This window comes from Bos grunniens, chromosome 7 (genome assembly GCF_055505025.1).
Source record: "Bos grunniens cultivar Pamir isolate PY7600 chromosome 7, Bosgru_T2T1.0, whole genome shotgun sequence".
Classification (NCBI taxonomy): Eukaryota; Metazoa; Chordata; class Mammalia; order Artiodactyla; family Bovidae; genus Bos; species Bos grunniens.
In genome coordinates this window covers 5,196,713-5,212,904 of record NC_141171.1, presented here as the reverse complement: position 1 = coordinate 5,212,904, position 16,192 = coordinate 5,196,713, and the positions used below count along the sequence as shown (strand labels likewise).

The following is a 16,192-nucleotide window of genomic DNA, read 5'->3' as shown; positions in this document are numbered from 1 at the left end:
GAAGAATGGGGTGGGGTTGGGATGAAAATGGACCCTTGGCTCAAAGTCACCTGAAGTGGGTTTTGAAGGCTGCTGGGAGTTCACCATTGAGATCCTTCTTGATGCCTTCTCTGATCCAGGGCTCCTGCTACCCTCTCCCGGTTGAGTACCTATCAGGGGCTCTGTCCCTAAAAGCTTCATACAGACACCGTCTGGGCCTTGAAGCCGTGATAATAAATAAGCCATCTTTGCGACCTTTTTATACTGGTCTTCGCTTGGGCTGTGCCCTAAAATTCCCCTCACCACGTCGGAACCCAGCCTGAGCGCGTTCAGATTACTTCTGAAGTGTTAGGAAGGGTCGGAAAGCTTTGGCCACGTCCCTTGTCTCCGAGTGTCTTCGGCTCTTTCCGGAAACAGTCGTACGCCTGTGGGCCGGCATTGGGGTAGTTCTCTCCGCCCGCGAGTTCAGTTGTTTCTAGACGCTCTGGGCTACCATGGAAACCCCGGCTTTGAAGCCTGATCCCTTCTCGGCCCTCCCTTCCACCTAAATGCCACCTTCAGTTCCTTGAGCTCAGGGCCACCTCACTTGCTCTCGGGAGCCGTCCCTGCTTCGGCAGTTTCCAGAAGTGGGTAGTCGCCTCTGGATCTAAGTTCTCAGGGCCTCATTTGAGGTCAAGCCCATTTGGTTCTTTCCAGTAAGTTTCCGAAGTTTCGGGGGCCAGCCTGTTTTGCGAGTCCGGCTGGAGAGCGCTCAGCCGTTTCCACAATCTCGGGCATCTCAGTACAGCCGAGCCCAGCCGAGCCCAGCCTCCGAATGACTCATCTGACCCGATTGTGTTCGACTATTTCCGGAAATGATCGGCTGTCTCGGGGCACGTTCGCCCCACAGCACCCTCCAGTCCCGCGGGAGTACGTTCGGCTCTTTCCGGAAGCATTCGGGCGTCCTCTGGCCCCGTCTCGGTCCCAGAGCACTCGCCCGGCCCGAATGCACTCGGCCGTTTCCGCCGGGGGGCGGACCCGACCGTTCGGAACCGCGGCGGCAGCGGCGGAGGCGGGGATCCCGCGGCTGCGGCGACGGCGGCCGCGGTGAAGCCACGGGTCTGGCTCGGTTCGGCGTGACGGTGGCCGCGGCGGCAGCGGTGGCGGCTGCGACCAGGTAAGTGTGAGCTGTCCGCGTGGCAGGCCGGGTTAGGGGTGCGCTCAGATGCGGGGCGCCCAGGCAGAGTATGGGGCCGCGGTGGAAGCCGGAACGCGAGCAGGGCTGCATCGGGCCCCGCGGGAACTGGGGGCCGCAGGGAGCGGGAGGCCTCGGGCTCGACCTGGCCCTGGTGCAGCCTGCCCTGGAAGATGAGGGTGGAACGGCGAACTGTAGGCAGAGATAAGGGGTTGGAGCCGCGGCCCTGAATTGAGGGAGGCCCTGCCGGGAGTGGGGCGTCGAGCAGTAAAGAGGGGTCGCCCAGGCATTGTGTGGGGCACAGTGGGGTGGTGGGGTGCAAGACGGTAGAGGGTCGACTGCGCTTCCGGCCCCCGAGCTGGGCTTCGGGGTCCACGCAGGCCCGAGTGCGCGTTTGCACACGCGTGAGCGCGCAGGCCCTGCGTCCCCCGCCAAACCCCCAGCCTGGCCCCTCCACCCCGCCTCTTGGATTCGGGGAGCGCTGGTTCCCAGGCGCGCACACCGGGGCGTGTGCAAACGTGTGCACGGCGGGGCGCGGAGGCGGGCAGGCAAGCGGATTCAGGCGGTTTTCTGGACGTCCCTGTCGCTGGGCCTCAGTTTCCCCATCTGTAGAATGGGGCGCCAGGGGCCAGGGAGCGGATAAGTTGGGGCGTCCTGGAATGTGGAGCTTGTGCCCAGTACTTGGACACCTCTAGCGGTTCCCCGCGGTCCACGGATAAAGCCTGACCCTCTACCTGGACCCCAAGGCCTGCATGGCCTGTGGCTTTAAGGCCACTCTGAACTCTTGACAAGTATTTCTGGCTATCCAGCCTTTGCCTGTACTAGTCCTTCTGACCAGTGCTCCTCCTGTCCTCTGTGAGGACCCGCCTTTTGGAAAAGCACCGCCCCCCACCCCACCCCACCCCCAATCTCTCAGGAAGACCCAACCTGCAGGGCTGTGATTGAGAATGTGTCTGTGCTGGGCTGTGTCTCCTGAGATTGGTGGCTCCTTGGGGGTGATCATTGCCCCTGCATACAGCAGCCACCCACTTGGCAGCTGCAGTGCCCTCCTTCCTTCTACCGTTTCCCAGCTCCATGTCTGTTGTGGGGCTAAGGCCCTCTTGGCCTCCCACCAACCCTCTTCTATTTTAAGTAACTACTGTGGGCCTGAAGCTGAGACATGTCAGGGACCCCCACCACCACCGCCCCGTTCTCTCCTCCCCCTACAGAGATCAGAGATCCATTTGCTTGGACTCACCTTTGCTTGTGCTATGACATCTGCTTGGACTTCATCCCCTATCCCTTTTGGCCCCTGCAGCCACTTACTGCACTCAGCCATCACAGCCCCTCCTCAGGGCTCCACAGCACGCTGAACATCATCACCCATTATGCTCTGAGCATTCAGGGTTTAACTGGCCATTTGGGATGGATGCATCCTGGGCCTTGTGAAAATGGGCAGCTCTGAGCTTTTCAGTCCTGGCTTCCTGGCCCATTGAATGTCCAACAGAGACCTGCCTACTCTGAGCCTTAGTATCCCCATTTCTAACAGGGGCGAAGAAGAACTTGTTTACTGAACTTGCAGTATGCCCAGAACAGATTCTTGGGAGCTCTGCCCCCAACAACCCCAAGGGAGGGCCATTCACCCATTTTACAGCTGGGGAAACGGAGGCCCAGAGAGGTGCAGGGACTGACCCAAGGGTACCCAGTTAGGGGATTCTAACCTGGGATTTGGGTTTGGCTCTGAATTGAGGGTGGCAGGAGTTCAAACCGACTCATGCTGCCCCACCCCTCTCCCCCTAGGTCGGTGTCCCGAGCCGAGCATGGTGACAGCCCGTGCCCTCGGCCCCCTCGCCTGGCGCAGCTGGAAGAGCCGCCAGCCTCGGGAGCCGATGGCCCCCCACGTGAGGGAGTGAGCGACCTGGCCCCGCCCTACGGATTGAGGGGGGACGCAGCAGCTGAGTGACCTGAGATCAGGCTGCCGAGCCCCTCCCACCAGTTGACGAATGGTGGACAAGCAACGAGTGACCCTTGTTAGGGTCATGAAATAATGGTGGGAAGCAAAGCGTGAGCATCCCGGGTGGTCACCTGTAACTTCTTGGTGAAAATCGAAGCCTGAGTCCCCAAGCCCTCCCAGCGGACCCTCCCGGCCCCCCACCCGGGGCTGATGGGGCCACTGGGGCCCCAAGCAGCCACCTGACCATCCAGACCCCACCCCGCCAGCCATGGCTGGCCCTGAGGGCTTCCAATACCGTGCATTGTACCCATTCCGCCGGGAGCGGCCGGAGGACCTGGAGCTGCTTCCGGGTGATGTGCTGGTGGTGAGCAGGGCCGCCCTGCAGGCGCTGGGCGTGGCCGAGGGCAACGAGCGCTGCCCGCAGAGCGTAGGCTGGATGCCTGGCCTCAATGAGCGTACCCGGCAGCGCGGCGACTTCCCTGGCACCTATGTGGAGTTCCTGGGGCCCGTGGCCCTGGCCCGGCCTGGCCCTCGCCCACGTGGCCCCCGCCCACTGCCCGCCAGGCCCCGAGACGGGCCCCCTGAGTCAGGTGAGCAGCAGACTGGGCCCCTGGCAGGAATGAGGGAAACCGGGAGTGCCCGCAGAGCCTCAGTTTCCTCTTGTTTCCCATGAGGCAATGGTGCTTCTCCCCGGAGAGGAGGAATGAGGATATCTGATTGGTTGGCAGGTATCAATTACACTGCTATGGAGGACTGGGTGCAGTTCGTGGCTGGGCACCCAGAGGCGGACACACTAGCCTCACCCTGCTCTCATGGGGCTTCTGGTTCAAGAAGTGAGAAGAAGGTGATTAAGTGATGACAGATGCCAAGAGAAAGCAGCCTCTCAGAGAGTAGGGGGAGAAGGCAGCAGGCAAAGCAAAGACAAAGGCCCTGAGGGAATGTCACAGCGGGTTCAGGGAACCAGCCCTGACAAGTGGAGCCGAGTGAGGAAGGGGCAGGGTCCTCACCTTGGATTTCATGGGATTGATTCTGAAGATAATAGGGAGTGTCCGGGAAGATTCAGAGGCTCAATTTAACTTCATCTTGTGGTTTGCAGACGGAATCCCTTGAGAAACCCGCCCCCTTTGTTATAACCCTGGTTTTCTGATTTCCAGAATGATGGGAGCCAAAAAGCCCAAAGGTGGGCTACTCAGTTGAGGCCACACAGCACAGTGGCATGTGAGGATGCTCCGTCCCTTTCAAAGAGACCCTCGGCCCCCCCTCCCTCCAAAGAGCATGCTCGGAATGGAGAACCAGGACACTGAACGTACATTGTGACTGCATGCCGGCCTGTATGCTGGGCAGAGAAACGAGGCACAAGTTGTAGGAAGGAGGCTGATGAGTGCTGAGCACCCAGCATGGTCTGCCTCATCACTCACAGTGGCCCAGCGTGGTCCCGTGTACACATAGGGAGACCAAGGTGCTAGGGAGTCAAACCACTCGCTCAGGGAGTCACCCAGTGAAGGCTAAAGCCTTGAGAGGCACCATGGCCCCTCCCAATGGCCCACCTGGTTTTGTGCCCAAGGGACTCTGATGCCCAAAGAGGGTCAGCCCAGAGTCCCCATGGCGTGGGGTGGGATGGCGGGGTGCCGAGGCGGCATGCTGCAGGCTTGGGCTTTGCAGCATCTGGTGTCTCCGGAGCCTGTGCCTGCGTCCCGCCTCAGCCTGGAGGAGCAGGAGGCGGCCCCATCCGGGCTCCCCGCCAGAGTCTGCCTCTCCCCCTGGTAACAGCCGCCTCCCTCCTCTGCCTGGCCTGGGTCCAGCCACCACACACATCCCCACTCCCAGGCAGCCACCCAGCTCCGCCCTCCCAATATCCCAATATCCACGTGACATGGGTTAGGGCCAGCCCTCTCCAGGCCTCGGTCTCCTCATCTGGAAATGGGGGGTATTGGTCCTTCTGTTCAAGCCCTGACCCTCTGAGGACCACTAGGCAACACGCTGTAGCTGCCTGCCTTCCCTCCATGCAGCTCTGCACAGGGAGCTGCGTGCCGAGCCCTGATGTCACCTGGGCCCCCGCTGGCCTGTGCATCTAGGGGAACTTGCTCTTTTCCTGAAACTCAGTTTCTCATCCATAAAATGGGGGGTGACATCTATTCTAATGGGACCTCCCTCCCTGCGTTGCAGACAGGCAAATTTCAGAGTGGAGTTTCGGAACTGTGGCCCCCTTACCAGCTGGATGTCACCCACCTCCCCTTGTTTGCTCTTTTTTTTTTTTTTTTTTTTGCATTTTTGACACAGCTGGGCCTTTCTGCAGTTCAAGCACCACCTGGCCCATCACTCAGGGAGGCCCCACAGGCCCTGGCTTGCCCCTGCTGTGTGCCAGGGCGTCCCCGCCAAGGGCCAAAGCTGCATCAAATGGTGGCTGTGCCGGCAGAGAGCGCCTGCACACAAAAGGTTGGGTGGGGCGAAATGGGGCCAGGAGGGGCTGGGACAGGGAGGGGGCCAGCATTTTTAAAAGGGGGGACTTTTTTTTTTTTTTTTTAAAAACAAAGTGACTTAGAAAATGGAGATTTTTCTTGGGATGAGATGTCCTGACCCCGATGAGATATTTTCCGTTTATTCTTTTCAACTGCTTTGTTGTTCCCGCTAAGAAAGGAGAGATGATGCCATTGACCAGTTTCTCAGCTGCAGGATTCAAGGCACAGAGAGGGTATGTCCTGTGCCCGAGGTTGGCCAGCAAGCAACAGCAGAGTCCTAAACCTGCTGCATGAGTGTCCTGTGGCTGCTGTAATGAACTGCCACGAGCCAGTGGCCGTTCAAACGACGGGAGCATGTTCTCATGGTTCTAGAGACCAGAATTCTAGACCAAGGTGTGGGCAGGGCTGTGCTTTCTCCAGAGACCTTAAGGGAGGAGCTTTCCTTGCTTCTTCCAGCTTTTAGGGGTTCCAGGCATACTTTGGTTTAGTGCTACATCACCCCAATCTCTGCCTCTCTCTTCAGATGGCCTTCTCTTATAAAGACACCAGTCCTTGGGTTTAGGACCCTTAATCCAAGATGGTCTCGTCGTGAAACCCTTATCTTCATTATATCTGAGAGATTAGGAAGTGGACATCCCATTTGGTTGACACTGGTCAATCCGCTCCACCTCATGTCTGAAGTTGTGTGAACTAATCTTTTAACCCAGAACACTGCTTCCCACCAGCTCAGCCCTCCCAGCTCCACCAGCTGGGCCTTCTGTCTCCCCCAGGGTAGTGGGCCAGATGCCAGGCCCTTGGGCTGAGATGCAGCAGGCAAAGACGGGGCTGGGGTCCTTCTAGGGACCCTGCCAACACTGCGTCCCCTCCTGCCAGGCCTTACACTCCCTGACCTACCCGAGCAGTTCTCCCCCCCTGATGTGGCTCCCCCTATCCTGGTGAAGCTGGTGGAGGCCATTGAACGGACAGGTGAGCCTTGGCCTGCCTGCAGCCCCTGGATTCTGCTTGCTTACCTCTGGGGATGGGCAACTCATCCTCTTCCCTGGGCTCAGGTTGCATGGAGAGGCTGAGTCTGGATGCTCTGGGTCTCCCTGTTGAGTTGGGGAAGGAATAACTCCCTAGGGAACGTGGACCCCTGCATAGCATGTGCCGCGCCCTCTGCTACCATTTCCCTCCCCTCCCTCTGCTCTTACCTCTGGGGGGTTGAGTAGCCACCCCAGACCCCACATGGGGTAGAGGCAGCATTTGAGAGCTGGTCTTGGCACCTAGGGTGACGCTGACCTACCCCATCCCTTCCCCCCAGGGCTGGACAGCTACAGGCCTGAGCCACCTGCCGTGCGCACAGGTGAGGGCAAGCTTCAGTGGGTGAGTGGGAAAGGAACCTGCCCTGGACGGATGTGTCCCCTCCCTGCGCCCGCCTTGGACCGAGGTATCCCTCTTGCACCCACAGACTGGTCCCTGAGTGATGTGGAGCAGTGGGATGCGGCAGCCCTGTCAGATGGTGTGAAAGGCTTCCTGCTGGCGCTGCCAGCGCCCCTCGTGACACCCGAGGCTGCGGCCGAGGCACACCGAGCCCTGCGGGGTAAATCTGGAGGGAAGCCCGGGCTGGGGAAGGCATTGGGCAGGCGGGCTCAGGCCCTGGCTCACTCAACCCTGGCCATCTGTCCACAGAGGCTGCGGGGCCCGTGGGGCCGGCCTTGGAGCCCCCGACGCTGCCACTGCACCATGCGCTCACGCTGCGCTTCCTGCTCCAGCACCTGGGCCGGGTGGCCGGGCGCGCCCCAGCCCCGGGCCCCGCGGTCCGTGCCCTGGGCGCCACCTTCGGGCCGCTACTGCTACGCGCGCCGCCGCCGCCCTCTCCGCCGCCAGGGGGCGCACCCGACGGGTGAGAGGCCGATGCTGGGGGGCGGGGCTGAGTCGAAGCAGAAAGGGGTGGCCGGAGACGTAGCCAGGGAGGGGTCTAGAAAGGAGAGGGGAGTGTGGATGAGGGTCCCATGGGGAAGAGGCCAGAGCTGTCGTGATGGGCGGGCTAGGAAAGATGACTGGGGGTGAGACTTGAGCTCCAAGAAGACTCCATCAGGGCTTGGGACAAGGCGAAGGGGCTTGGACGAGAGAGCAGGCAAGTGGATTGTGTCTGTTCTTTCTGCTTCCCCACCCACGTGCTGGACTCCTGTTGTTTGTTGCATGAGACTTACCCATCGCTTGCTGTATGTGCAGAGACAGTAGTGGGTCTCCCACGCCTGCCTGCAGCATCTACTCTTCTTCCACTCGCGTGCTTTCACACATACCCCCTGCCAGTTGTGCAAGCACACAGAAGGCCATGTGCACACCAGCACTCACCACACTCCCCTTCCCCCTAGGACCGAGCCCACCCCTGACTTTCCGGCGCTGCTGGTGGAGAAGCTGCTTCAGGAACATCTGGAGGAGCAGGAGGTTGCCCCCCCAGGTGACCCCCACCCCCTTGGATTAGCTCTTTTTGTTGGGGATGAGAATGCTGACTCGGGGCCCTGCCTGTATCAGCAGGCTCAGTTGCCAGGGGAGCTCACCCTGGGATACAGTTGGTGCTCAACGCATATTTGTTTTCCTGTCCCCCAGCACTGCCACCAAAACCCCCCAAGACAAAGCCAGCCCCCACAGGCCTGGCCAATGGGGGCAGCCCACCCTCCCTGCAGGACGCCGAGTGGTACTGGGGTGACATCTCCAGGTAGGACTGTTGGGTGGGGCCGCAGAACCCAGGGGTGGGGCAGGGCCTCCCAGCAGGCACCCATCCCGGCTGTCTCCACAGGGAGGAGGTAAACGAGAAACTTCGGGACACGCCCGATGGCACCTTCCTGGTCCGAGATGCCTCCAGCAAGATCCAGGGAGAGTACACGCTGACCCTCAGGTGGGGGCCCATCCCTTCAGGGAGACTGGGGCGAGGGGTGGGAGTGGGCCACTCAGGTCAGAGGACTGGGGGTCACACAGGCAGTGCCACACGGATGGACCTGCCGCTGGGCACTGACACCCCCTCACCCACCCCAGGAAGGGCGGAAACAACAAGCTGATCAAGGTCTTCCACCGAGATGGGCACTATGGCTTCTCGGAGCCGCTCACCTTCTGCTCTGTCGTGGACCTCATCACCCACTACCGCCATGAGTCACTGGCCCAGTACAACGCCAAGCTGGACACGCGGCTCCTCTACCCGGTGTCCAAGTACCAACAGGTCGGGGGCTGGGGTGGGCGCTGGGGGTGGGGGTTGGCGATGCCCGGCTGGCGCTGGGCCTCAGTTTCCCAGGTAGCTTGCCTGATGGCACCGGGTATTCCCAGGACCAGATCGTCAAGGAGGACAGCGTGGAGGCGGTGGGTGCCCAGCTCAAGGTCTACCACCAGCAGTACCAGGACAAGAGCCGCGAGTACGACCAGCTCTACGAGGAGTACACACGCACCTCCCAGGTACCACGGCAAGCACACCCCAAGGAGGCCTGGGCACAGGGGCAGTGCTGAGGTCGCAGTGCCACACGTCCACTTCTAGGTCACGAGCAGGCTCTTAGCACCAGGGACTGACTGAAAACATAGAAATCAATGCGGGGGTGGTTTAGTTGCTGAGTTGTGTCTGACTCTTGAGATCCCATGGACTGTAGCCTGCCAGGCTCCTCTGTCCATGGGATTCTCCAGGCAAAAATACTGGAGTGGGTTGCCATTTCCTTCTCCAGAGGATCTTCCCGACCTAAGGATTGAATCTGTGACTCCTGCATTGCAGGCAGATTCTTTACCAACTGAGCTCTGAGGGAAGCCCAGAAATCAATATATATGATTCTAAAAAACAAAAACACAGATGAGGAGGTACCCAGCAGCCTCACGAGCGGCTGAGCCATGGGAGGCATCTTGGTTGAGCCTCTGGGCCTCAGTCTCCCCATCTGGAAACTGGGACCATGAGTTTCAGTTCCTTTTCTTCTCCATCCCCTTCAACCTGGATGTTATCAAAATGATGGTAACCACCTCACCAAGAGTTGCCTAAGACAAAGGGTCAGGAGGTCATGGGAAACAGCAGTATCTTTTAAAAACAGGCAAGTGGGGAAAGGTTTTATCACTCCAGGACTGTGTTAATCAACTTCTTTTGTAAGTTGAGATGCAACTTATTCAGATTGAACATCCCATCTCCATCAGGGAGTTTCTCTGTCTCCCCTGTAATCTCTGAGCAGTCTCTTTCTTGTCTCCTTTCTAAAGACAGGTTACCTGAGGTTCTGAGTGGACAGGACAACTGTCTGGGATCAGTTAGGAGCATCATGACCTTGGAAATGGCTTAGGCCTCCCAAGCCTCAGTTTCCCCATTAACAATTCTGACTTTGTATAGGCTGTTGGGAGGTTTGATGAGAGGATGCATGAAAGGGGCTTGGTGCAGCATCTACCCTGAGAAGGAGCCCCACGAATTGTAGCAACTAGATTTATCATTAATTCTGAGCAGCGCTCACGCACTCAGTTGTTTTGTAAGATGCCCAAAGGAGAATCTAAAAGAAGAGTGGGTTGGGGGATGTGGGCTTTGAAGGCGGAACAGGAGTTCGTTTGGTGCAGCTGGAGGAACGGTGCCCTTGGTGGAGGAACCAGCTTGAACAGTGCCTCCACATCAGAGTTGGGATCTGCCTTTACCTCTCATGAGGGATTTGCCGGGAGTCCCAGGAGGTGCTCAGACTTACCCCTCTTCCAGGAACTGCAGATGAAGCGCACAGCCATCGAAGCCTTCAATGAGACCATCAAGATCTTTGAAGAGCAGGGCCAGACGCAGGAGAAGTGCAGCAAGGAATATCTGGAGCGCTTCCGACGTGAGGGCAATGAGAAAGAAATGCAGAGGTGAGTCCAGTTCCTCTTCTCTGCCCTACCGCACCCTGCTCCAACACAGCTCAAGTGGGGAAAGAAAGGAAACAGGGTGGGCAGCCTGGGTTCCAAGGTGGGGAGAGGGTCGGTTGAAGTGGACTTTGAAGGACGAATAGGAGTTTGCCAGAAAGAGAACTCAGGGAAGCAGCCTGTCCAGAGGCTTAGAGACTGGGAGCCAGTCTGAGGCCTCTGAGCCACTCCTCCCACAGGATCCTGCTAAACTCGGAGCGGCTCAAGTCTCGCATTGCCGAGATCCACGAGAGCCGCACAAAGCTGGAGCAGGAGCTGCGGGCACAGGCCTCTGACAACCGAGAGATCGACAAGCGCATGAACAGCCTCAAGCCAGACCTCATGCAGTTGCGCAAGATCCGAGACCAGTACCTTGTGTGAGTGCCTGGCTCTGCGCTTGCCTGGGGGGGGTCCCCCCTGTTAATGCAGGGGCACCTGGAGCAGTGACCTCTGCATGTATCTCACTTTCTCCACCAGGTAGTCCCATCTACCTCCCTACCCCATTATCTGTCCACCAGCCCCCTTCCCTCTCGATCAGGCCCCTCCTGGCCCACTCAGAAGGGCTCTTGGACTTCCCTGGTGATCCAGTGGTTAAGATTCTGTGCTTCCATGGCAGGGGGCACGGGTTTGATCCCTGGCGGAGGAACTAAGCATGGTGCTGCCAAAAAAAAGGGCTCCCTGTACAGCAGCTCCATTCAGCCTCAGCTGTGAAATGGGAGCGCTGCTGCAACACAGCGGAGTCACTGGGAGCCCCGGATAAATGCCGACTCCGTGACCCAGCATGCAGTGCCCAACCCGAGCCCCAGATCCCGTCTCTGAGGCTTCCCCCTCCCACCTGGACCTTTGACACTTGTGTGCACCTAGTGTGTGCTGAGCACCGTGCATACATTAGCTCACTTGGTCCTCTGAAATATTGTAAAGTTTCTCTTTTGCAGGTGGGGGAAACTAAGGTTCAGAACAGGCAGCTGCCATGGGCAAAGGCGTACTACCGTGCAGCCCCCTGGACTGAGCTTCTGATGCTGATAACACCTGTGATGGCACAATCTGGGGTCTCAAAAAGTGTTAACAGAAACATAATAAATGGCGGCGGCACGGGTAGCGGGGGCAGAGCGGGTTTCCCTGGCATAGCCTGGGGCATCCACCTGAGTTGAAGCTGTCCTTGCCCTGGCCAAGGCTGACCCCTTGTGGTAACCGGGGGTACTGCACCCAGAACCTACTCTGGTCAGCCCTTGCCTCCAGCCTGGCTGGCCAGGACCACGGAGGGCTTGCCTTTCCTATGCTGCAGCCTCTGTTCCCCTCCCAGCCAAGCAGCAGGAGCCCACCTTTCCTCTTCCCTCCAGGTGGCTCACTCAGAAGGGTGCCCGGCAGAAGAAAATCAACGAATGGTTGGGGATCAAGAACGAGACTGAGGAGTGAGTAACCACTTCAGCCAAGGGGTGGAGGGGTTGGAGGGGTGTTCTTAGAGGAGGGGCCATTTTGCGTGGGTTTTGCAGGGTGAATAGGAGTTCACCAGGGAAGGAGCGTTGTCCAGGTGACAGGGGGACCTTGGAGGCTGGTGAGTAGGTGACCAGGGCTCCTCCCTGCCTCCTCCACAGCCAGTACTCACTGATGGAGGATGAGGATGACCTCCCCCACCACGAGGAACGCACCTGGTATGTAGGCAAGATCAACCGCACCCAAGCTGAGGAAATGCTGAGTGGCAAGCGGGACGGTACCTTCCTTATCCGTGAGAGCAGCCAGCGGGGTTGCTACGCCTGTTCTGTGGTGTGAGTGCCTGGCCAGGGAACTGAGAATGGCTGAATGTTGGGAGGGGGATCTACCCATTCCTTCTGAGGGCTCTCATTGAGCACCAGCTGTATGTTCGGCCTTGGGAGACAGCCGGGAAGAAGCCCTGGGTTCTTGGGGACAGGGGAGGAAGCTGGGGCAGGATCAAAGCAGGGTCGGGGCCTGGTCAGCAGCCAGCACCCAGGAGATGGGGAAGTAGGGGTCCCAGGCAGGGTCACCTGAGAGGAGCCGTGGGGCGGAGTTGGGAAAGCCTGCGGGGGCGGGCGCCCTTCTGACCCAGCCCGCCCCCGCAGGGTGGACGGGGATACCAAGCACTGCGTCATCTACCGCACGGCCACCGGCTTCGGCTTCGCGGAGCCCTACAACCTGTACGGGTCCCTGAAGGAGCTCGTCCTCCACTACCAGCACGCCTCGCTGGTGCAGCACAACGACGCGCTGACCGTCACGCTCGCCCACCCCGTGCGCGCCCCCGGCCCTGGGCCCCCGCCGGCTGCGCGCTGAGCAGGCGCGCCCCCCGGGCCTGGGCCCCGCCGGCTGGGCCCAGAGCGGAGCCGCTGCATCTGGAGTCTGTCTGTCTAATCTGTCTCTTCCTTGGGTCTCCTCCGCCTGTCTCTTCTTTGTGAATCTCTCAAGGTGTATCTGTTTTTCTTTTCCTCTCTCCGCAGTTCTGTCTGTCTCTCTGTGTCTGCCTCTCTCTCCATCTTTCTCTGAGTCTCTTTCTGTCCCCTGCTGTCACTCTGTCTCTTTCTAGCTCCATCTGTCCGTCCCCGCCCCCCCCCCCCCCCCGTCTCTGTGTATCCGTGTTGGGGGTCCCGCCTCCCCAACTCCACAGCCCTTGCCCCCACAATCACTGCCCTCCAACGGCTCTGGCCACCCACAACCTTGTGCCCTGTCCCCCACGGGCCTCCGGGGGTCCCCAGAGCCCCACCTGGCTGCACCTGCCGTGTTTACAGAGGCCCCTGGGCTGCGTGGCCCCCGCCTGGGTGCCCCCATTTTTAAGCCATAGACCTGGGGTCAGGGCAGGAAGGAACTTCGCTTGGCCACTTCCAAGAACCTCAGCCGTGACGTCTGGGGCCAGGCGGGACCTGCCCCATAGACCCCAACTTCCCCTTCAAACCCTGAAGTGAAACCCGGCCCCGGGTTGTCCCCACCTTGGGGCTGCTGCCAAGAAGTACCCCTGAAAAAGAAAATAATTAAAAATAAACTCACAGGCTGACCCCAGGCCTCCCAGGAACTGAGGCCACCAGCACCTCCGGGCAGTCGGCACATAACGGTGCCAGCACCCTAGTCAACGCAGACTCAAGGCTTCTCCATCATGTTGGGCTCTGGTTTCATTTTCCCTCAAGTGTACCTAAAGCCCTCTTTTCTCTCCTCTTTTGGGACGAGAGCCCTGATTTTCTATGCCACCCACGGACCCTACCCCCCTTTTCCTGCCTGTCTGGCTAGGCTGGCAGGCGGGTTTTGTATGGTACGTTGATACTGATAATGGATATAAAACATTGAACTCGATGGACGCTTCTGTTTTCAGTGACAGGCTTTAGCTCTGGGCTGCCGAATGGAGGCTGCCAGCCCCTGCCTTGTCCCCCACCTCCCTCGCCATCGCAGCTTAGATTGCTCATGTGCAGAGAGATTGAGACCTGCCTGAGGTCACACAGCAGAGAGTCTCAGACCCCAGCCTCTGCTGCAGGGACCCCAGGCCATAGCTCCCAAGTTTTGAGTTTGAGTTTGAATTCTGACACTCAGCCACCATCCCTGGCCCCAGAAAATCGCCACCCCTCTAATGTGCAGCTTCCTCGTGGCCAAGCAGAAAAGACTGTCACACCCACTCCCATGCCATCCAGAGGGGCCTCCTGTGTCCTGGATCCCCACAGTGTCAAACCCCTCTTCTCCACACCTGCCCAATGCGGCCTGCCGTGGCTCTAGGGACACTGAGCTGGGTCCTCATGGTGGCACTGACCCGGACTCAGTCACCATTCCCTGGCTGCCCTCCCCTCACATACCCCCAGGGCTGGGAACCTCCTCTCCTCCCCAGCCCAACGGCACCTGTCAGGACCCAATGTGGCTGAGACAGCCCCCAGGGATGAAGGAGCCGCTGTCTGATCCATCTCTCCCCTGGGCTCTCAGAGGGACAGGAGTTACCTTCCTTGGCCTCAAAGCTTCGGTCCTCCAAGCACTGTCCCCACTTGAGTGACTGACCAGTCAGGAGGCACCCTCTAAATAACTCCAGCCCAGACTCTGCCCCCACTGAGGGCTTCCCCAACGCCCTGAGTGGAAGCACGGTAAAGCTCACCTTCTCAGTCCCATGAGCCCAGCCGGGTGGAGCCTGAGCACAGAAGAGAACGTCCCACATAGCCTCTAGCTGGTCTCCACACTCAACCAACTGTGTCTCCTTGGGAACGTCACCTCCCGTTTCCGTCCCATTTCCTCTTATCAAGTAAGGCCAACAGTCTCTACTGGGCATCTCTGAGGATTTCATGCTCAAATGGGTGAGGTTACCTTTAGGAATTCCTCCAAATAAGGCTGGTGATTAATACCCACTGGAAAAATTGTAGCAATTATATTTATTGCTATTTCTTCAGCCCAGTACAGGACTGAATACAGACTAAGTTCCCCAAAGCCGTGTCGCTTAGCCTTGCAGAGGCTTCACAAAGGAAAGGGGTTCTGCGAAGAGTTCAAAAGAATGAGGTGGGATCTTCCAGCCATGGGGACTTCAGGGGAACCCCAGCACCCGAACCTGCTGCTATGCATGTAGCCATGTGGGCTGGGGTTTCCCCAGAACTGGAGGGGGACCTGGGCTGTGGAGCTGGGGGCTAGACTGATTTCCCGGCAAGGGTGGGGAGCGTTTCCTCCCGTGGGGCCCAAATCTTTGCCATGCAAAGTCTGAATGTGTTGGTTCCTTCCCCAACACTCCTAGCCTCCAAGCCTTTATCTAGGTTATTCTCTCTGCCCAGTCTGCCGTCCTGCAAATACCTCCCACCCTACCCCCAGCCTGGGGCAATTCTCTCTGTTCCGAGCCCTTCATGATAGCTTTAGTCCCTAAACCTCACTTCTCCTACTTTATAGAAGGAGAAGTTGGGGCTTCATCACCTGAGGTGTCCAGCACAGTCCTGGAGCAAACCTGGGTCTGCCTGATTCCCCTGGATTTGGGTCCTACAGGGCCACTCCCACATCCCATGTATTAATACATCACACAGGCTTCAGGTAATGACTGCTCCAACCCAGGCTTCTCTTCTACCAAAGGAGCTGGCAGAGGGCAGGGGTGCACCCCTCCTCAAGCCTGGGAGAGCGGCAAGAAGGAAGACCAGCTTTCTCTTCCCACCCTCCAGCCAGGGATGGGGGTGCCGAGGGAAGTGAGGTGCCCCTCCCAGCACTGGCTTCTGCTTTCTGGCCCTGCTGTGGTCAAGCCTGAGTCAGCCCCACGCGACCACGCTGTCCGGGTTGCGGGGGGAGCCTGAGAGGGGGAGGGGTGAAGCTTGGGAATGAGGAGGGGTATGGGCCAAGCTAGGAGAGGGGGCCTGGCTGCCCACGCCGGGGCAAGGGATCACCTCCCGTGGGAACACAGGGTAGGGAGGTCGGAGAGTTGGCTCCATGGGCTAGGTCCGGGGTGGGGGCGGGGCAGGGCTGCTCTAACGGCCCCTCGAGGAATCCGTGGACGCATAGAGACCTCCTATCTCTCGATCTCTCTGTTTCTCTGTCTCTAAGCCCCCACCTCACCTCTGCTCGAGGTGCTCAGCCTCAGCTTCACAGGGCTGGGCCGGGCTGATTGCGGGGAAGGGTTGGGGGAGACGGAAGGGCAGCGCGTTGTTCAGGTAACTGGGGGGCCCAGCACCTGGCGGGGAGAATGGGGCTGGGGTGGGGTTGGGATGGGAAGAAAGACCCAGAGAGAAAAGTAGAGATACCCAGAGGCACCAGCCCGGGCCCCCGAAGGGCGTGGGCACCGGGAGGCGGGTTCCGCCTGGGGGCCGGGCCACCGCCGAGTTAAAGGCGGCTTCTTCCCGGGGCCAC

General features: G+C 59.3%; 1 protein-coding gene and 1 pseudogene across 3 annotated transcripts; one reads left to right on the top strand and one right to left on the bottom strand.

Annotated features, from left to right (window-relative positions):
* Nucleotides 1-210: 210 nt before the first annotated feature.
* On the bottom strand, nucleotides 211-1,350 carry LOC147368113 (uncharacterized; annotated as a pseudogene). The gene has a single exon (XR_015166478.1). The product of XR_015166478.1 is annotated as an uncharacterized LOC147368113 (transcript).
* Nucleotides 1,033-13,696, top strand: PIK3R2 (phosphoinositide-3-kinase regulatory subunit 2). Of its 2 annotated transcripts, none has more exons than XM_086408432.1 (16): nucleotides 1,033-1,135; nucleotides 2,933-3,676; nucleotides 6,419-6,511; nucleotides 6,846-6,887; nucleotides 6,993-7,124; nucleotides 7,214-7,427; nucleotides 7,903-7,988; nucleotides 8,138-8,246; nucleotides 8,328-8,426; nucleotides 8,564-8,744; nucleotides 8,849-8,974; nucleotides 10,227-10,369; nucleotides 10,603-10,779; nucleotides 11,743-11,814; nucleotides 11,998-12,054; nucleotides 12,481-13,696. In XM_086408432.1, the coding sequence occupies exons 2-16, from the start codon at nucleotides 3,355-3,357 to the stop codon at nucleotides 12,686-12,688; spliced, it is 2,061 nt and encodes a 686-aa protein (XP_086264558.1). In that variant the 5' UTR covers nucleotides 1,033-1,135; nucleotides 2,933-3,354; the 3' UTR covers nucleotides 12,689-13,696. The 2 variants fall into 2 exon arrangements, with proteins under 2 accessions (XP_086264558.1, XP_086264557.1); XM_086408431.1 differs by having other exon boundaries at nucleotides 11,998-12,168.
* Nucleotides 13,697-16,192: the final 2,496 nt, after the last annotated feature.

Excerpts from the sequence above, each read along its gene's own strand:
- PIK3R2 (XM_086408431.1), top strand. The coding sequence starts at position 3,355 with ATGGCTGGCCCTGAGGGCTTCCAATACCGTGCATTGTACCCATTCCGC. Across the intron at positions 7,428-7,902 it reads CCAGGGGGCGCACCCGACGG|GACCGAGCCCACCCCTGACT; the intron begins GTGAGAGGCCGA and ends CCTTCCCCCTAG. Across the intron at positions 8,247-8,327 it reads TACTGGGGTGACATCTCCAG|GGAGGAGGTAAACGAGAAAC; the intron begins GTAGGACTGTTG and ends CTGTCTCCACAG.